This window comes from Nyctereutes procyonoides, unplaced genomic scaffold (assembly GCF_905146905.1).
Source record: "Nyctereutes procyonoides isolate TBG_1078 unplaced genomic scaffold, NYPRO_anot_genome, whole genome shotgun sequence".
NCBI classification, from domain to species: domain Eukaryota; kingdom Metazoa; phylum Chordata; class Mammalia; order Carnivora; family Canidae; genus Nyctereutes; species Nyctereutes procyonoides.
Window position 1 is genome coordinate 1,812,589 of NW_026575129.1, and position 18,912 is coordinate 1,831,500.

Here is an 18,912-nt window from a genome sequence, read left to right on the forward strand (position 1 = left end):
ATGATGATGGAACTTACATACCTATATACCTCAGCCTCAGTGGTCTAGGCAGGTGATCTGGTCCTCAGAAATTACAGAATGTAGTACCCAAAAGTGAAGCAGATGTTCACCATTCCAGTCCCTGAAACTATTGTTAACTAATCTAGGGAACATAATGATGATCCTAAATACCTTAGTTAGAGAAAGGATTTCATTAGCTTGTTGGTTTATACTTGGTATACTCTCTAAATATCTTGTAAGGAGAGGACTTTCTTTCACAGGAGTATGCTAATTGACAATGCTAATTAATACCCAGAAAATTAATTTTTAAACTGTTACCAAAGAGAATAGCGGGCGGCCCTGGTGGCTCAGCGGTTTAGCGCTGCCTTCAGCCCAGGGTGTGATCCTGGAGACCTGGGATCGAGTCCCACGTCGGGCTCCCTTTGTGGAGCCTGCTTCTCCTTCTGCCTGTGTCTCTGCCCCCCTCTCTCTCTGATGAATAAATAAATAAAATCTTAAAAAACAAAACAAAGAATAGCTATTATTTAATTGGTTTTGAGGAAAATACAGAGTTTATACAAGTGTATGGTGTTAGTCTTCATCATTCTCCTACCTTCCTTTCTGTAGCTTTCCTCCTGACATTTCTTCTGTAAATGGTTAGTTATATTTTGCTGATTATATGTCTCAGTAAATTAGGTACTTCATTGTTTTGCCCTTATTTAACTAGTTTTCATTTTATTGTAATTAAATCATTTTCTCATATTTTTGAAAATGTGTTTTGGACTGAAAGAGGTAAGAGATTAAACATGTTTGAGTTGTAAAGTTTTAGTATCACTAATAGTAAAGATTAGAAAGCTTCCATTCAATTTTTTAGTTACAGAAGAGATTGAATTCTAAATATTTTTGTAAGAGACCTGCAAAGTGAATTAAAGACAATAAATTACAGTAATATCAACAGAAAAATACTCCTTTCCAGGCAGTTTTAGTTGCTTAACCTTAGTATAACATAAAACTTTTCCAGGTCTGATCTGCATGGATTTATGAAGTAAATAAAAATAAAGACTGTTGAATTAAATCTTGGTTATACAGTATAGGCCATTATCAAATAAATGCAGATGTCTTTTTTTCTAGTTTTTAATCCATAATTTGCCAAAATTCATTTTTGCATGGTTCTTTCACTTATTTTATTACTTAGAGTAGAATTAATAAAGACAGTTGTTTATCAGTTTCTTTATATACAATGTATTTATGAGCTTAATTTTATTTTTGAATTTTTCTTCGGGGTTTTTAGTCATGAGCACTAAAAGGCAAATATTTGTTTTATACATGGAGAGGAGAGTTTGGGGGGGCGGTGTTTATACTACCAAATCATTATTGTGTAATCATAAGGATAATGAGTCTGGAATTACTTTTATATAGTCAGCTTTTTCTGATGCATGCCTTAGTTTTCATGACTTCTAAAAGGTATTCTGTTACCATTTTCATTAATGTATCAAGTTGAACCATATGAAATTGCTGTTTCTCTTAAGTATGAAAATGGCAAAATATTGGCATTTTCATGAGATTCAAGTTAATATTCGAATGTATTCATTTTTTATACTAGGAAAATTAGAGCAAATATTGAATGGTAAGTATTTTGGAAACTTAGAAGCATTTTTCATTCTGTCTTTACTCATTATCTTCAGAAAATAGAGTTCTTAAAAGAAAGAAACATTTACTATTTTTGAATATATTTGACATTTCTGTTGTTTATTTTTAAATTTTATTTTATCATCTGACTGGAACTTAACTTTTTTCTTGACTTTGAAAGGAAAATCAACTATATTATGATCCTTCCACTGGAATATATTACTACTGTGATGTGGAAAGTGGTCGATACCAATTTCATTCTCGAGTCGATTTGCAACCTTATCAGACTTGTGGCACAAAACAAAGTAAGGATAAAAAATTGAAGAAGAAAAGAAAGGATCTAGATTCTTCTTTAGCAAACGAGGAAAAGGTAATGTCTTCATAATTTAAAAAATATACCTAATAATGATACCATAATTTGTCAAAGTTTTTGATGAAACCAAAAATTATCATTGAGTAGCTATATTTCAGACATACCCATTAAGTTAAGATACCAGAACCTGTCAACCAAGGAACATTCAGATGTGGCAAAGATGGACTTTTTCACAAATTCTTAGTAGAAGTAGAAAGAATTTCTTAACATTTGAAGGAGGTAGATTTAGGGCAGATAAAATACTCATATGTTACATAATTTGGAAGAAGAGCAGTCAGACCCTCAGTCAATACGTTGATGTCAGGGTACCTGGGTGGCTCAGTCAGTCAAACACCTGCCTTTGGCTTGGATCATGATCCTGGGGTCAAGCCCCACATCGGGCTTCTTGCTTTGTGGGGAGCCTACTTCTCTATTTCCCTCTGTTTGCTGCTCCCTCTGCTTGTGCTCTCCCTCCCTGTCAAATAAATAAAATCTCAAAAAAAAAAAAAAAAAGTGGAAATTGGGGTCTTTTTTTTTTTTTTTTAGATTTTATTTATTTATTCACGAGACAGAGAGGCAGAGACATAGGCAGAGGGAAAAGCAGGCTCCTTGCGGAGAACCCAATGTGGGATTCAATCCCAGGATCACAAACCTGAGCCAAAAGCAGACGCTCAACCCCTGAGCCACCCAGATTGCCCTCCCCCCCCCGCCTTTTAATGATTTATTTTAGAGCGAGCAGGGGGAGAGGCAGAAGGAGAAGAGTGAATCCTCAAACAGACTCCCTGCATAGCGGGAAGCCCGATGCAGGGCTTGATTCCATGACCCTGAGATCACAACGCCATCTGAAACCAAGAGCCCGTTGCTTACCCTTGGTGTCTTTCGGGAAAATAGATTGGCCCTTTGTATCAATAATCGTAAACATGTTCATCTTCTTTAACTGAGAAATCTCATTTCAGGTAATGTTTTTAAAAAATCCAAGGAAAGGGGCATCTGGTGGCTTAGTTGAGCATCCAACTTGATTTCAGCTCAGGTCATGATCTTGGGGTTATGAGATCGAGCCCCATGTTGGACTCTGCACTCAGCATGGAGTCTACTTGAGATCCTCTCCCTCTGCCCCTTCCCTTGCTTGTGTGTGCATACATGCCTTGTCTCTAAAATAAATAAATAAAATATCTTAAAAAAAAATCCAAAGAAAGAAAAATGCCCGTGTGTAGTTATATAGCATTTTTTTTTTTAAGATTTTATTTATTTACTCAGAGACACAGAGAGAGAGAGAAGCAGAGACACAGGCAGAGGGAGAAGCAGGCTCCATGCAGGGAGCCCGATGTGGGACTCGTTCCCGGGTCTCCAGGATCACGCCCTGAGCCAAAGGCAGACACTCAACCACTGAGCCACCCAGGCGTCCCTATAGCAATATTTTTAAGAACAGAATAAAATTAAGAATTCAACTGGCCTACAAGATATTGGTTAAGAGAAGGATAGTATATATAATCGAAAAAGCATTCTTTAGGCCTTAAAATGGTAGTTTATAAAGATATGGGAGAATTTTTAAAATGCTTATGATATAAGGTTAAATTTAAAGAAGGAAAATATAAAAAAATGTTACCGCTGTTCTTATGTGTAGTCCCTAAACAGATAAGGTTGGTGGTTTATATGCAGGAGAGGAGGCTTATTTGTTACACTGGCATTTTGTGAATTGTAAGTACTATATACTTCACTCTTAAATTTTCATGTCCTGTGTTTCTCTTAGTCAAAGAGTTTTTAAAATGTATAATACTAAAGTTCACATATGGAATTAGGTTTCTTCTGAATTTACTGTATTTGATTTGTTTGTATTTCTCTTATTTTCATTGATGTACTTAGGAATAGAAAAGAGTGTAAACACTAAAAGTGATTTTTCAGTGTGCTTTCGAGACCTCTGTTTTAATGACTTCTTTCTGTTTCTGGTAGTTGAACTATTTGAAAGGATAGGTTGTAAAGTACTGTCTAGCAATAGAAAACATATAGGGACCTTAAATGACTTTTTCTGACAAACTAGAGAATGAAATTTGAAAGTGTTTTGTGAGATTTTAGTCCAGGTTCTCATGACTGCTGATCTTTACCATCCCTCTTCAAAAATATGCGAACTCTAGGATAGGGACTTAAAAATCCTGATGGGAATTCCCCAAATATTCTAAAAGGTAGCTGTGAAGCATGGGAGACCATTTAAGACTTCCTTATCTTTTTTTTTAAAGATACTCTTGAGCCTCAGTCTTTGCAAATGGAGGTATGTGGAAAGAGATTGGTGTAAATAACTTGAAATATGCATATATGCCTCAATGCCCACAAATAAACCCCTTTCTTCTCTCTTAATATTTATCTAACATTCTGGTAGATGGTTTTTAAGCACCACCTCTGGCATTTTCACTCCTTTACCCTGTCCCCGCCCACATATGTTGTCTTATAATCAGTAATTATAATAAAATATATGAGATTGGAAACCGCTTTTTTTTTTTTTAAGTTTTTATTTATTCATGAGAGACACACAGAGAGAGGCAGAGACATAGGATAGGCAGAGGAGAAGCAGGCTCCCTTTGGGGACCCCGATGTGGAACTTGATTCCAGGACCCCAGGATCATGATGTGAGCCAAAGGCAGATGCTCAACCACTGAGCCACCCAGGTATCCCCCCCCCACCTTTTTTTTTTTTTTAAAAAAAAAGAATATATAGATAGGGAAATTTTTAGCTGTAATTCACAGTGGACTTTAAAGCTGCTCATATTTTTTCAGCTTATTGTCCTTGTTCTGGCCCTTGATGAGTTTGTATTGCTGGGAGCGTATATATCACACTGTGAGTATTTAGCCGGTCTCCAAACTGAATTTATGCTGGTGTTAAAAATATGTGCTTAAGATGCTCTCATATTTTATAAAGTGACAAGACCATACTAATTCACTTCATTGTGTTGCTTTAGGTAGAAAGAAGATTCAGAGTATGTTACAAACCATAGGAAAAAGGAAAATAACTCTTGATTCTTTTAAGTTCAAAATAATAGATTTATTTGTCCTATATGCCACCGCACACATGTATCATAAATAATAAAAGACTTATGCCCCCTAATTTGGAGTTTTAGAATAAAAGAGATGTAACTGATTCATCTATACCTTCAACTGTTTTGTATAATCAGACCAATTCTATGAAAGTACTAAATTTTAGTGAAATTGTAGCTCTGCTACATTAGGTACATCTGGATCTTTATTTTTTTTTAAGATTTATTTTTTTATTTTAAGAGAGCGCACTCACATGTAAGTGCAAGTTGGAGGAGGGCCAAGGGTGTGCTGAGAATGTGGACCAGACTTTGGGGCGCGATCCCACAATCAATGAGATCATGACCTGAGCCAAAACCAAGAGTTAGACACTTAGTCATCTGAGCCACCAAGTGCCCCACATCTGGATCTTTATTTTTTTATTTTTTTCCACATCTGGATCTTTAAATCACTGTTGTAATTAAAGCTGATTTTGTTTTTTATGTGTTTTGACTTGATTATTGGTTAAAAGTTAAAAAAAAAAATTTAGGATAAATATATTCTCTAGGCATTCACTATCCAGTAAGGTAGCCAGCTACTAGTTACACATGGCTCTTGAGCACGTGAAATGAGGCTTGTCCTAATATGGTGTTTTGTAAGTATAAACTAGTAAACTCAATTTTGAAGACTTAATATAGAAAATCCACATAAAGTATTTCATTAATAATTTTAGAGTGGTTAACTTATTTGTATATAATACATGATAATATTTTATAAATACTGGGTAGATAAAATGAATTTCACCTACTTTTACCTTTTTAATGATTACTAGGAAATTTTGGAGTATATGTATATGACTTGCATTATATTTTCATTGGACAGAAATGATCTAAGCTATCACATGTTCCAAGCAATATGTGATAAGGGCCTGTACTGGGACAGTTAGGGAATAGATAAGGAGAATTGGGATAAACTATAAAAATAGTCTGTATCACTTGGTGACGGATTCCATGTGGTAGTTAAGGGAATGTCAAACATAACTATAAGATTTTTGATTTGAGTGATAAGTGGATGGTAATGTCATCAAGAAAGGGAACAGAGGAAGAGGAGATATAGGTAATAGCTATTGATATTTCATATATAATGTATATATGTCTTTACTAATTTGTTGAAACATTTAGCATTAAATGTTAGCAGATGGTCATGTTTAAGATATTTTCCCCTGTTCCCCCCTCTACATCTTTGTCATTCCAGGATTTGAATTCAGAGGATCAAAAAGCATCCAGTGTTGAACATATAAGCTGCAGTGAGGGAGAAGATTTTGCAAATGTGAAGAAGAAGGCTAAAATAGACGTTCATTACAAAAACAGTCCCCCCAAATTTACTGTTTCAGTTAGTGGAAAGACTACAGAATCTTCTCTTAATGAAAGCATTTATAATTCAACGTCATTTAAAGATGAGAAAATCATGGAGACTGATAGTGAGCCAGAAGAAGGTGAAATTACAGACTCTCAGACAGAGGACAGTTACGATGAAGACATTACCAGTGAAGACAATGTAACTGTAGAAGATTCTGAGGATGAAGGTGAGTAAATAACTATTGTTTAATTTTCTGTAAATAACCCAGTCTGTTCATTGTAAAAGAGCAACAGAGTTTAAAATGTTACTTACTCATATAATGTATCTGCCAAAAATAAATTGACTTTTAAACTGATTATTTTAATGACATTGTTGAGAATTATGTTAGCTACCAGCAAAGTGGTCACCAATATCACTGTGGTTATTTTTAGAAGGAAGGATTTGAATAAACAGTACTTGGATCTTAAAGTTCTGTTGCATTGAATGGCCTGGCCTAGACAATGGAACAAAAACAAGTTACATACATTCTGAAGTATCTATTAAGGCTATTTTCGTAGATTAGATATTTGTAGTCCACTTTTGTAATTGAGGTGAAAAAGTAAATTGCCTTTAAAAAGTGTAGTCTGAGGGTGCTTGGGTGGCTCAGTTGGTTAAGCATCTGCCTTTGGCTCAGGTCATGATCCTGGAGAGCCCTGCATCAGGCTCCTTGCTTAGAGGGGAGCTTCCATCTCTCTCTACCGCTTACCTTGCCCTTGCTCACTCTCTCAAATAAATAAAATCTTTAAAAGAAATAAAAAGTGTAGTCCGTGAATTCAGCTACATAGATATTATGGTAAATCTTATATTTTTTTAAAAAATATTTATTTTAGAGAAAGAAAGAGTAGGGGAAGGGGCAGAGCAGAAGGGAGAGAGAAAATCTGGAGCAGATTCTGCACTGATTTGTCGAGCCTGATGCAGGGCTTGATATCCCAACTCTGAGATTGCAACCTGAGGTGAAACCGAGTTGGATTTCAACCGACTATGCTGGTCAGGTGCTCCAAATCTTACATTTTTTTTAGCTTGAGGTCATAAAGACATACTTTCATATTAGGTTATATGAGTGAGCTTATTTTTTTTAAGATTTATTTATTATTTATGTGTTTATGTATGTATGTATGTATGTATTTATTTATTTATTTATGATAGACACAGAGAGGGGGAGAGAGAGGCAGAGACACAGGAGGAGGAAGAAGCAGGCTCCATGTCGGGAGCCTGATGCAGAACTCGATCCCGGGACTCCAGGATCGCGCCCTGGGCCAAAGGCAGGCACCAAACCGCTAAGCCACCCAGGGATCCTCCTCAGTGAGCTTATTTTGTTCTTGATGCAGTGATGCGTTTCACTCACTTTTTTTTTTTAAGGGTGACTCAGTTTTTCTAAGTTAATATAAAAATTCTTTGGGCGGGCAGCCCCGGTGGCGCAGCAGTTTGGCACCGCCTGCAGCCCAGGGCGTGATCCTGGAGACCCTGGATTGAGTCCCACGTCGGGCTTTCTGCATGGAGCCTGCTTCTCCCTCTGCCTGTGTCTCTGCCTCTCTGTCTGTGTCTCTATGAATAAATAAATAAAATCTTTAAAAAATATATATATATATATAAATTCTTTGAATTCTTTTCAAATTCCAACATCTTAAAAAATAATTATTTTGTAATTGTAGATGCTGAATATCTTTAGTTTGATCACTCTAAATTGATAAGTGCCAAAACCTTACTTATTATGTATGTCATCTAGCAGAATTTTAGAAGGTTGTTTCAAAAAGAATTTAAGATTTTTGATACATAATTTTTTTTAAAGACTTTTATTTGAGCGAACATGAGAGTGGGTGGGAGATGGGTGAGGAGCAGGGGAAGAGGGACAAACAGATTCCGTGCTGAGTGTGGAGCCCTACGCAGGGCTTGATCTCACAAACCTAACATCACAACCTGAGGTGAAATCAAGAGTCAAGTGCTAAACCGATTGAGCCATCTAGGCACCCCTCAATACATTTTATTTTATGGATGCTTTGTATTCCTGTCTAGAAATTTTTTCTGTAGCTTTTGTTTTGTTTTTTTCTGTAGCTTTTGAATTAATACTTACCCGTTTTTTTCTTTAGCAGATGAAGAAAAAATTTGGCCCCCATGTATTAGAGTAATTGTTATTAGATCACCAGTGTTGCAGACAGGATCACTCTTTATCATTACAGCTGTAAACCCTGCTACAATTGGAAGGTAAAAATGTTTAGTATTACTATGTGTATTTATCTTATTCCAGTGGATTATATATTCTTCAGGCAGTTATCATAAAATGTGCATGGTATTTGTTGAATAGGCAGACACTGAATGACATCCATGTTCTTCTCTCTCCTACTCAGAAAATATTGTTGAGGCTTGTCTTTGTCACAGAGATTTTGTCATTTTCTTACTTTTTGAATTGCCCTTTGAAGGTTTAAATTAGTTAAATCTAGTGTTTGTCGAGTATTTAATCCCCATCCTCTGTTTCTTTTACCCCTTTGTAACTCATAACCAGCTTGGTAGAAAGGTAGGTTTTAATCATGAGTAGGATAATTTCATTACTTCCCAATGGGAAAGAAAATTTATCCTTAAATCATATTCTATTTAATATCTTAGCTTTAAATTCTTGGAGAATAGTATGGTTCTTTTACATGTAGTAATGGAAGTGGGAATGTAGTCAACAGATCTGGAATAAATGATAGATGTTAGTACAAAGGATATGCTATCTCACTGGATGTTTAATGTTATTTTTTTTTTTATAAAGGTTTTTATTTAGAGAGAGAGAGAGCATATGAGTAGGGGGAGGGACAGAGGGAGAGAATCTCAAGCAGACTCTTTATTGAGTGTGGAGCCTGACTCAGGGCTTAATCTCATGACCCTGATATCATGGAAACCAAGAGTTGGACTCTTAACTGCCTTAGTCACCCAGGCACCCTTGGATGTTTATTATTAACCTAGAGTAAATGTATACAAAATTAAAAGTAATCCTGGGACTTCTTTCAAACAGGACATTTAGAGTAGGATTAAGGGAACGACTTAGGGTGATAGAGGGACTTGCATTTTAACATTATCTTTTAAAACAATGACAAAATCTTAATATCATTTCTGTGTTAACTGTGAGTGCTTAATCTATATATGGTTCAAAAATTATTAAAGACAATTTACTTAACTCTGCAGAGAAAAAGATATGGAGCATACTCTCCGAATCCCTGAAGTTGGTGTTAGTAAGGTAAGATCTTTGATTCCTCAAATATAGCACCCTAGATAGGATTTTATAAACTCATATTATAACAGAAAGCTTAGGGACTTTTTCACTTATTACAAAGTTTAATAGTCCAGGTAGTAAGGAAATGAAAACAATTCAGATTTGTTTATTCCATTGCTTGAGAGAATAATTCTTTATCAAAATTTGAGTAAACAAAATGATATTTAATTTTTAACAGTCTGGAGCAGGAATGGAAATGTGGATTAAGTATTAAAGTAATACCCATTTAACAAATATTTATTGAGTAAAACAAATGTGCTTGATGTGGCAGTTCAAAAATGAATCACACCAGGGTTCAGGCTATTTTATTAGATGGTTACTGTTGAGTCCAGAGTATTTTACAACTCAAAAACCATCTGTCCACCACCCAAGAATCTCCATTTATAGCTTTTCTTAATTGCTTTTCTAATGGTTTCAGGGAAAAGAATACTTGGGTTTTTAAAACAAACAGTAAGAGCAGAGTCGCAACTTTAGTTACCAGTAGAAAACAAGATTTTGCTACTGAGATTCTTTATACTTGCTATTTATCTTTTTTTTTTTTTTTTACTGTATTTTCTGTACTTTTCTACCTCTCTTTTTGGTGGCTATCTTTCTCTTTTTCTGACCTTTCATCATCCACATTTTGTTTCTATTTAATAGACTAATATGGATCTAAAGTATATATTTTATGTGATTTTTGTCTTTTGGGGATGAAATTTGTTTTCCATTATAGTTTGAAAGTCCACTTATTTTTACTTTGTCTCAACTCATTCAGAAGGGAGGAACTTTTCATAATCCTAAAGGACCAAATTATCTTGCTTTTTTACTTTACTATGACCTTTGATTCTTCTGCCTCCAAAGAAAATCCACTCTGTGATTTATTTATTTAAGATTTTATTTATGTGTTTGAGAGAGAGCTAGAGAGAGCACACATGAGCAGGGGGAAAGGATAGAGGGAGAGGAAGAAGGAGATTCCCTGCTGAGCATGTTTCCAGACATGGGGCTCCATCCCAGGACCCTGGAATCATGACCTGAGCCAAAGGCAGACGCTTAACCGACTGAACCACTCCGGTGTCTCGCCACCCCCACCCCCCGATCCCGGCTATTATTTAAATAGCAGTTCTGTCTAAAATATAGGTATTTTTGTGGTGGCATTTCTGCTTGATCTTTTTTTTTTTTTTTTTAAGATTTTATTTATTCATGAGAGACATAGAGAGAGAGAGGCAGAGACACAGGCAGAGGGAGAAGCAGGCTCCATGCAAGGAGCCCGATGTGGGACTCGATCCTGGGTCTCCTAGGATCATGCCCTGGGCCGAAGGTGGCGCCAAACCGCAAAGCCACCGGGGCTGCCACTGATCTTTCTTTTAGACTAAGGTATTCAGTGCTGGCGTAAATGGTTTGTTACTGTGTGAAATCAGTTTGATAATATATCACATATTCAGGTAGATGAAAAAAATTAAATAAAATCCCAGATACTTTATATTACTATTAAGGGAAAATAGAATCTCCTATCCCTGGATAGGGAAATGCCTTCTAAGTTTAAAAAAAATGGAAAAAATAACAGAAGACAAGATAATTTTGAATAATTTAAGTTTGAAGTTCTTGTTATGTTAAACAAATTTAAAGGGAAAACTATGTGGGACACCTGCTGGCTCAGTCAGTAGAATATGGAACCCTTGATCTTGAGGTTGTGAGTTTGAGTTCCATGTTGGAGGTAGAGTTTACTTAATTAAAAAAAAAAAAGGCAGACTATGACAGTAAGACAAATATGACAAAATATATATCTTTTAAGTTCTAAAATCTCATACAAATTCATTTTTTCAGACTTCACTGTGACACTGAGAGGTAAGTAAGCAAAGGACAAATAATTCACAATGCAGAGGATATCATTACTATATGAAAACCATTCGGTCTTTCTAAAAATTTTAAGAAATACAAATGAAGTCAAGATGTCAGTTTTCATTTGTCATATTTATTAAATATCACTGTTAAGAGCATAATTTAGAACAGTTCTATGGAATAAGGTTTCAAGTCAAAAGACTTGAAACAAATCGTTTCATTTAAATAAAATGCTTTGATATTGTTATTCTAAAGAACCCAATTGAAAGAAATGTACAAAGAACATAAAGAGAATTTACAGAAGAGGAAATCCATGTGGCTAATAAATATAAGGAAAGGTTTTAGTCTTTGTAGTAATTGGGGAAATGCCAATTAAAATCACGATAATGAGATTTAATTTCACACATGTTATGCTTACAAAAACTGAAGATTCTGACAATACCGAATGTTGTTTAAGGCTATATAGAGCAACAAGAATTCTTATAGATTGCTTTTGGGAATATAAATTGGTACAACCACTTTGGAAAACAATACAACACTATCTAATAAAGTTTAAGATTTGCACATACTATGAGTTAGCACTTTCATTCTTAAGAATATACCCCCAAAGAACCCTTGCATTGTCTACAAGAAGGTTGAATGTATAAGAATGTTGAAAGAAACATCTTAAAAGGTGGCTCAGTGGTTGAGTGTCTACCTTTGGCTCAGTTTGTGGTCCTGGGATTGACCTCTACATCTGGCTACCTGTGGAGAGCCTGCTTCTCCGTGTGCCTGTGTCTTTGCCTCTCTCTCTGTCTCTCATGAATAAACAAATAAAATCTTAAAAAAAAAAAATAAGGTCGTCTTTTTGGTTTTCTGAATGTTCATCAGAAGAAAAATATGTAGAAGAATCTGTACAGTGGATTTACCATTCAGTAGAATGGCAAAACTGTACACAACTGGATGTACCTCACAATATTAATATTAAGCCAAAGAAGCTAAATAAAAGAAATACATACAGTAGCACATGATTGTCAGAACTTATCAAACTATAAATTAAAGACCTGTGAATTTTCTGTATATAAATTACATCTCAAGAAAATATTCATTTATTGTAATTCCCATTTATGTCAAGTTTTAAACCAAGTAAAATAAACGTGAATTGTTTATGGATGCATACATTTGGGCTGAAAGTAATAAAGAGATGCATCATAATTAAATATCAACCCTTTGAAAAGGGTGTTGTGGTATGGATAGCATGAATTAAACATACATGAATAATTTTTCTTTCAAATATTTAACACAAGGGAGCCTGGATGGCTCAGTTGGTTAAGTGTCTGACTCTTGATTTCAGCTTAGGTCATGATCTCAGGGTCCTGAGGTTGGGCCCCATGTTGGGCTCCACATTCAGCATGGAATTTGCTGGGGATTCTCTCTCCCTCTCCTTTTGCCCTTCACCTGCTTAAACTCTGTCAAATAAATAAAATCAAATAAATAAATATCTGAGGCAAATATAGCAAAATTTACTAACACTGGGTCATGGGTAGACCAGTTCAGTATATTCTTTTGTGTGTTTGGAACACTTTAAAATAAGTTTATTTATGAAAAATTTTTAAGAACAACTTCATTGAGATACAGTCCACATCCTATATACAATTTATGCATTGAAAGTGTATAATTCAAAGGTTTCTCGTGTATTTAGAATTGTGTAGCCATTATCACAATCCATTTCAGAACATATTCATCACAGTTAGAAGAAACATAGTAATAGTCACTCCCCTTTTCCTTTCAACTTCCATAGCCCTAGGTAACCACAGTATGCTTTCTACTTCTGTGGATTTGCCTGTTCTGCATGTCATGGAAATGGAATCGCATAAAATGTATTCGTTTTTACTTAGCTTTTTCACCTAATATGTCTTCAAGGTTCATTCATTTCTTTTTATTGTCAAATAATAACACCAGCGTATGGATATACTACATTTTATTTATCGATTGGTTGTCATTTGAATTGTTTCTACTCTTCGGCTACGAAGAATAATGCTGTTATGAATGTTCACATACAAGTTTTTGAGTGTATGTTTTCATTACTCTCAATATATACCTAAAAGTAGAATTGTTGGGTCCTACGGTAATTCTTTCTAACCTTTTGAGGAACTGCTATACCCTTCTAAAGCAGGTACGCAGTTTTACATTCCTACAGCAGTGTATTATGAAATTGTAAATTACATGTCTGCAGTTCTTTATCCAATCAGATAGACATGTACTGAGTATATATGCCCCTTATATGTGAGGCTCTGTATTATGTACTGAATAATAAGCAAAAATGTAATAGAAGCAGCAATTGTGAGCCATACAACGACTATCACAGATGAAGTAACTTTGTGTAGTGTAATTGTTATGTAAACAAAGTACTGTGGAGCAAGGAGGGAATGATTAGTCCTGAGGTGTTGAAAATCTGGAAAACTGCTCTGAGAGGTTCACCTTGAGGGGGCACCTGGCTGGCTCACAGTCAGTAAAGCACATGACTCTTGATCTTGGGGTTGTGAGTTTGAGCCTCATGTTAAGTATAGAGATTATTTTAAAAAATAGAATGTTTAAAAAAGTTCATCCTGAATGTTTGAAATCACTTTCTGTATTAAGAATTTTAAATGATAAAGACCAATACTTTTATTAGCTGAAAAAATAATTTCAAATTGTTTACATAGTATAATCTCAATTATATTATAAAAGTAGAAAATAAGAGACACTAAATTATTAATAGCAGTAGTGGGTGGAATTATAGGTGACTTTTTCTTCTGTAGCCTTCACATTTCTACCAGAGGCATTGTAATACTTTCGTATTCAGTAAAAAATTAAAAATAGTAAAATTTGGGGGTACCTGGCTGGCTAAAGTTGGTAGAGCTTAGACTGTTGATCTTGAGGTGTCATGAGTTCAAGCCCCACATTGGGTGTAGAGCTTACTTAATTCAATTTTTATTATTTTATCTTTTTTATCAGAGACTTAAGTCTATCATATTCTATGAGAGAGAAGTTATTTGTGGTTTAAAAATAAAAAGTATTATACTTTTAATTACCTCAATTTTTTTTTTTAAGTTTCATGCAGAAATTTATTTTGACCATGAATTACAAAGTTATGTCCTTGTGGATCAAGGTAGTCAAAATGGTACAATTGTTAATGGAAAACAGATTCTTCAGGTAAGTGTATATATATTAAATTAATTATTTATACATAAGTTTTAAAAAATGAACTGAAATTTTTAATCCTAAAGGCTATAGTTATACATATCATTTGATTCAGATTACTATTCAAGCCCAAATGTATTACATGGAAAGGAATTCCCAGAAAGGGCTGAAAAAAGTATATAGTAAGTGGATACTTAACTCTTGAGTATAATTTTCTAATTATATATCTATACCTTATTTTAGAAATAAATGCATCTTAAAGTTATTCAGAGTAAATATTGTTAGTGTAACTTTAAGGGCACTTCTTTTTTGTATTTTTAAAAAAAATTTTTTAATGGAAATGTTGCTAAACTGAGTACTTCTGGAAGACAGAGGTTTTTTCTATCCAGTTAACTTGTATCACCAACATACACCAAGGTGCTTATTATTAGCACATAATACATGGAAGAAAATATATGGAAGGGAGTGGGGGAGGCCTAGTCTGTAAGAATAAAAAGTGAAATAAAACTGAATTATCAGAGAAAAGGAGGAAAAAAAGGGAAATATGCACTTAGCCCCTTTAACACTTTATCTTTTTGACTGTGATGGTTATTCATTTTGGTAATAGATTGTTTGACATTTGGGTTGGGTATTTCTCTAGGATTACGCATGGAGATGAGATTAGCGGGTTTTGATAATATAAAAGAAGTTGCTCAGTTCAGGTATCTTCTCCACTGGTTGAACATTATTTCATCCTCAAGTTGTGGAAATGTGTTTTGTGTGTGTGTATGTGTGTCTATCTCATTGAGAACCATCCTAAATATGTATTTATTTTAATCAGACATTACTTATGGTAGATGTAAAATAATCTTATGTAACTCTCTTGGATTTCTGTTTTGTAATTTTTTCCTTTAGCCTAAAACTAAATGTGACCCTTATGTACTTGAGCATGGTGATGAAGTGAAAATTGGAGAGACTGTACTGTCTTTTCACATCCACCCTGGCAGTGATACCTGTGATGGCTGTGAACCAGGACAAGTGCGAGCTCACCTTCGTCTTGATAAGAAAGATGAATGTTTTGGTATGTGAAACATACTGTTATATGTAGGCATGCTAACTTTTCTGTTTAATTCACTGGAGTGTTCTAAAAAAGTATCAGCTACTAGCTTCATATGTAATTAATATAATACTCTATTGAGATATATTTATATTTCAGTAAATATTATCAGATGAGACTAAGAAATGACACGTATTTGAAATTTGAATCCTAGGCTAGTCGATGATTTTAGTTCATTTTTTTTAAGCTAGTAGATTATTGTTTTAGTTGATTTTTCTGTGTAATAATTTAGTTGTGCTATTATAATATTAGATTGTTCTCTGACTCATAAGGCAATCATTAGCTATTTTTGCTAATACATTTTAATAGGCTTTGGAAGCAGCACTGCTGTGATAACTAAGTGTCCTTCAAAAGGGTAATTGTGACATCATTATAGTAAAGATTGGTTTCCTTTTGACTTCTATTTATGGATATGAAAAAGTCATCCATAGTTAAACTCTGTCACATAATACTGTAGAAAATAATAGGCCAGGGTGTTAAAAGTTATTGGTTGATATGTTTGTTATCTTTCTTCCTTTTTTTTTTTTTTTTTAAGATGTTATTTATTTGAGAGGGAGAGACAGACAGTGAGAGAGAGCAAACTCAGGAAGGAGAGGGAGGTTCCCCGCTGAGTAGGGAGCCTGGCACAGGACCCTATCCCAGGAACCTGGGATCACCACCTGAGCTGAAGGCAGACACTTAACTGACTGAGCCATGCAGGCCCTCTTTCTTTCTTTCTTTTTTATGATTTTACTTATTTGAGAGCGAGTGAGCGAGCCTGAGCAGTGGGTGGGCAGAAGAGGGAGAAGCAGACTCCCCGTTGAACAGGGAGTCTAATGTGGGTCTTGATCCCAGGACCCTGGGATTATGACCTGAGCTGAAGGCAGATGCCATCCAGGTGCCCCAATATGTTTGCTTTCCTTCTTACAGTTGTTTCTTCTTTTCTTCTTCAAGATTTTTATTTATTTATTTGAGAGAGAGAACACAAGCAGGGGAGAAGGGTAGAGAGAAAGGGAGAAGCAGACTCCCTTCTAAGCAGGGAGTTGGGTGTGTAATTTGATCACAGGACCCTGGGATCATGACCTGAACTGAAGGCAGACACAACTGACTGAGCCACCCAGGCACCCCTTACCTGATAGTTTCATTGATGTATCATCTGTATATATGCCATTCTTTTTTTTTTTTTTGCCATTATTATCTATAATAACACTGTAAGAGGTTGCTATCTTGCTTAAATCCGCTCATCAAAGGCTTTTAAATTTTAAATAGATACTTTGAACCAGTAAGAAGTAATTTTTTTCACATCAAATTTTCCCCTCATACCAACTATACATGTTCATTTTATATTTTTTGTTTTCCCATACTAGATTATGAAAATGAGTATGGTACATTACAGAGTAATGTGAATCTTGGATTCAGTGATCTTTATATGCCTGTGTTCCTTTGGAAAATTAGCGATATTTCTGCATTTGAAATTCTGCTATAATATATCAGAAAATTAAGATGTTCAGTGTTCTTTTGTTATCTATACATTAACATTCCTATTATCTTCAGGTTTTGGTTTACTTTCCAAGTAGATTTAGTTACCAGAATATTGAAAGGACAGTGGGGATACCTGGGTGGCTCAATGGTTTGGCGCCTGCCTTCGGCTTGGGGCGGGATCCTGGGGTCCCGGGATCGAGTCCCATGTCGGGCTCCCTGCATGGAGCCTGCTTCTCCCTCTGCCTGTGTCTCTGCCTCTCTCTCTCTCTCTCTCTCTCTGTCTCTGTCTCTGTCTCTGTCTCTCATGAATGAATAAATAAAATCTTAAAAAAAAAAAAAAGACATAACCACAACCAAAGATTCTTTTATATTAATGTTTATTTGGACTTTTAGTTAATATGCAGATGGATAGTATTAATTTATTATTATTAAATAATAATAATCTATATAATATCTGTCCAGACTTCGTGTTTTTATTTTTTTTAAACAAACTCACTTTTTCCTTAGTTGGTCCAGCACTAAGTAAGGAGGAAAAAGAGTTGGAAAGGAGAAAAGAATTAAAGAAAATACGAGTAAAATATGGTTTGCAGGTAAGAGTGTTAAATATTGTTACATGTGTTAATTGTGCCTCTGGTTTTGAGTAAAAATGTCTTTAATCTGTATAGTCCATTTGATATATAAAAATAAGTTATTCAGAATGATTTTGAGATTTATGTAATTTTTGTTAGTTGGTTACTATTTACCTCAATAACTGTTGAGGCTGGAATAGAAAAATAATAATACCCAATATTCAAATAGTCCTTTCTGGTTTTTAAAAAACGTGGATTAAAATGGTACCATTGAAGAACATTTTTGGAAGACAAAACTTATAAACCACATTAAGACAGTATAGTATTGGCATAAAGATGAATAGGTCAGGAGAACAAAATAATGAGTTGAGAAATAGATTGCACAGATAAATACATAGATGTAAGGGAGGGGTAATATGTATATTGCTTTCAACAAAGGTGTAAAGGCAATTTGGTGGAGAAAGGATGGCCTTTTCCAACAAAGAGTGCTGGAACATTTGGACAGCCATATGCAAAAACAAACAAAAGAACTTTGATCTATACCTTGTAACATGTATAAAAATGAACTCAAAATGGATCATAAATATAAATTTAAAACTTCATAAAGTTTCTAGAAGCAAACCTTTTTAAAAAGTTAGATACAGGTTGTTTTTTAAAGATATCAAATACCAAAGCAGAATCCATAAAAGAGCAAAGTAATAAATAACACTTCCTCCAAAACTTCTGTTCTTCCAAGGACACTATTAAGAGAATGAAAAGATGTGGGGCGCCTGAGTGGCTCAGTTGGTTGAGCATCCTACTTTCAATCTCAGCTCAGGTCTTGATCAGGGTGGTGAGTTCAAGCCCCTCATTGGCTCTACACTGAGCATAGAACCTACTTAAAAACAAAAAGAGAATGAAAAGATAAGCCACAGACTTGGGAAAATATTTATAAATCCTATATCTGACAAAAATCATAGATCTTATATCTGGACTTTATAAAGAAATCCTAAAACTCATTAAGGAAGCAATTTATTTTTATTTATTTATTCATTTCTTATTTTTCAGAATTTTATTTAAATTCTAGTTAACATATGGTGTAATAATGGTTTCAGGAGTAGAATTTAGTGATTAAACCAGTGCTTGTCCTAAGTGTCCTCCTTAATACCCAATACCTGTTTAACCCATTGCTTACCCACCTCCCTCCATCAGCCCTC

The 18,912-nt window shown here is 34.7% G+C and overlaps 1 protein-coding gene across 9 annotated transcripts in view; it reads left to right on the forward strand.

Annotated features, from left to right (window-relative positions):
* AGGF1 (angiogenic factor with G-patch and FHA domains 1) overlaps window positions 1-18,912 on the forward strand; it is a 113,780-nt gene that overhangs the window by 6,091 nt on the left and 88,777 nt on the right. For 8 of the 9 annotated variants that reach the window (XM_055342275.1, XM_055342274.1, XM_055342273.1 and 5 more), the window contains exons 5-11: window positions 1,790-1,978; window positions 6,217-6,547; window positions 8,448-8,562; window positions 9,523-9,574; window positions 14,501-14,602; window positions 15,485-15,650; window positions 17,655-17,737. In XM_055342275.1, coding sequence (XP_055198250.1) covers window positions 1,790-1,978; window positions 6,217-6,547; window positions 8,448-8,562; window positions 9,523-9,574; window positions 14,501-14,602; window positions 15,485-15,650; window positions 17,655-17,737 — 1,038 coding nt within the window. The remainder of the gene's footprint in view (window positions 1-1,789; window positions 1,979-6,216; window positions 6,548-8,447; window positions 8,563-9,522; window positions 9,575-14,500; window positions 14,603-15,484; window positions 15,651-17,654; window positions 17,738-18,912) is intronic. The other variant, XM_055342277.1, reaches the window with a different exon arrangement.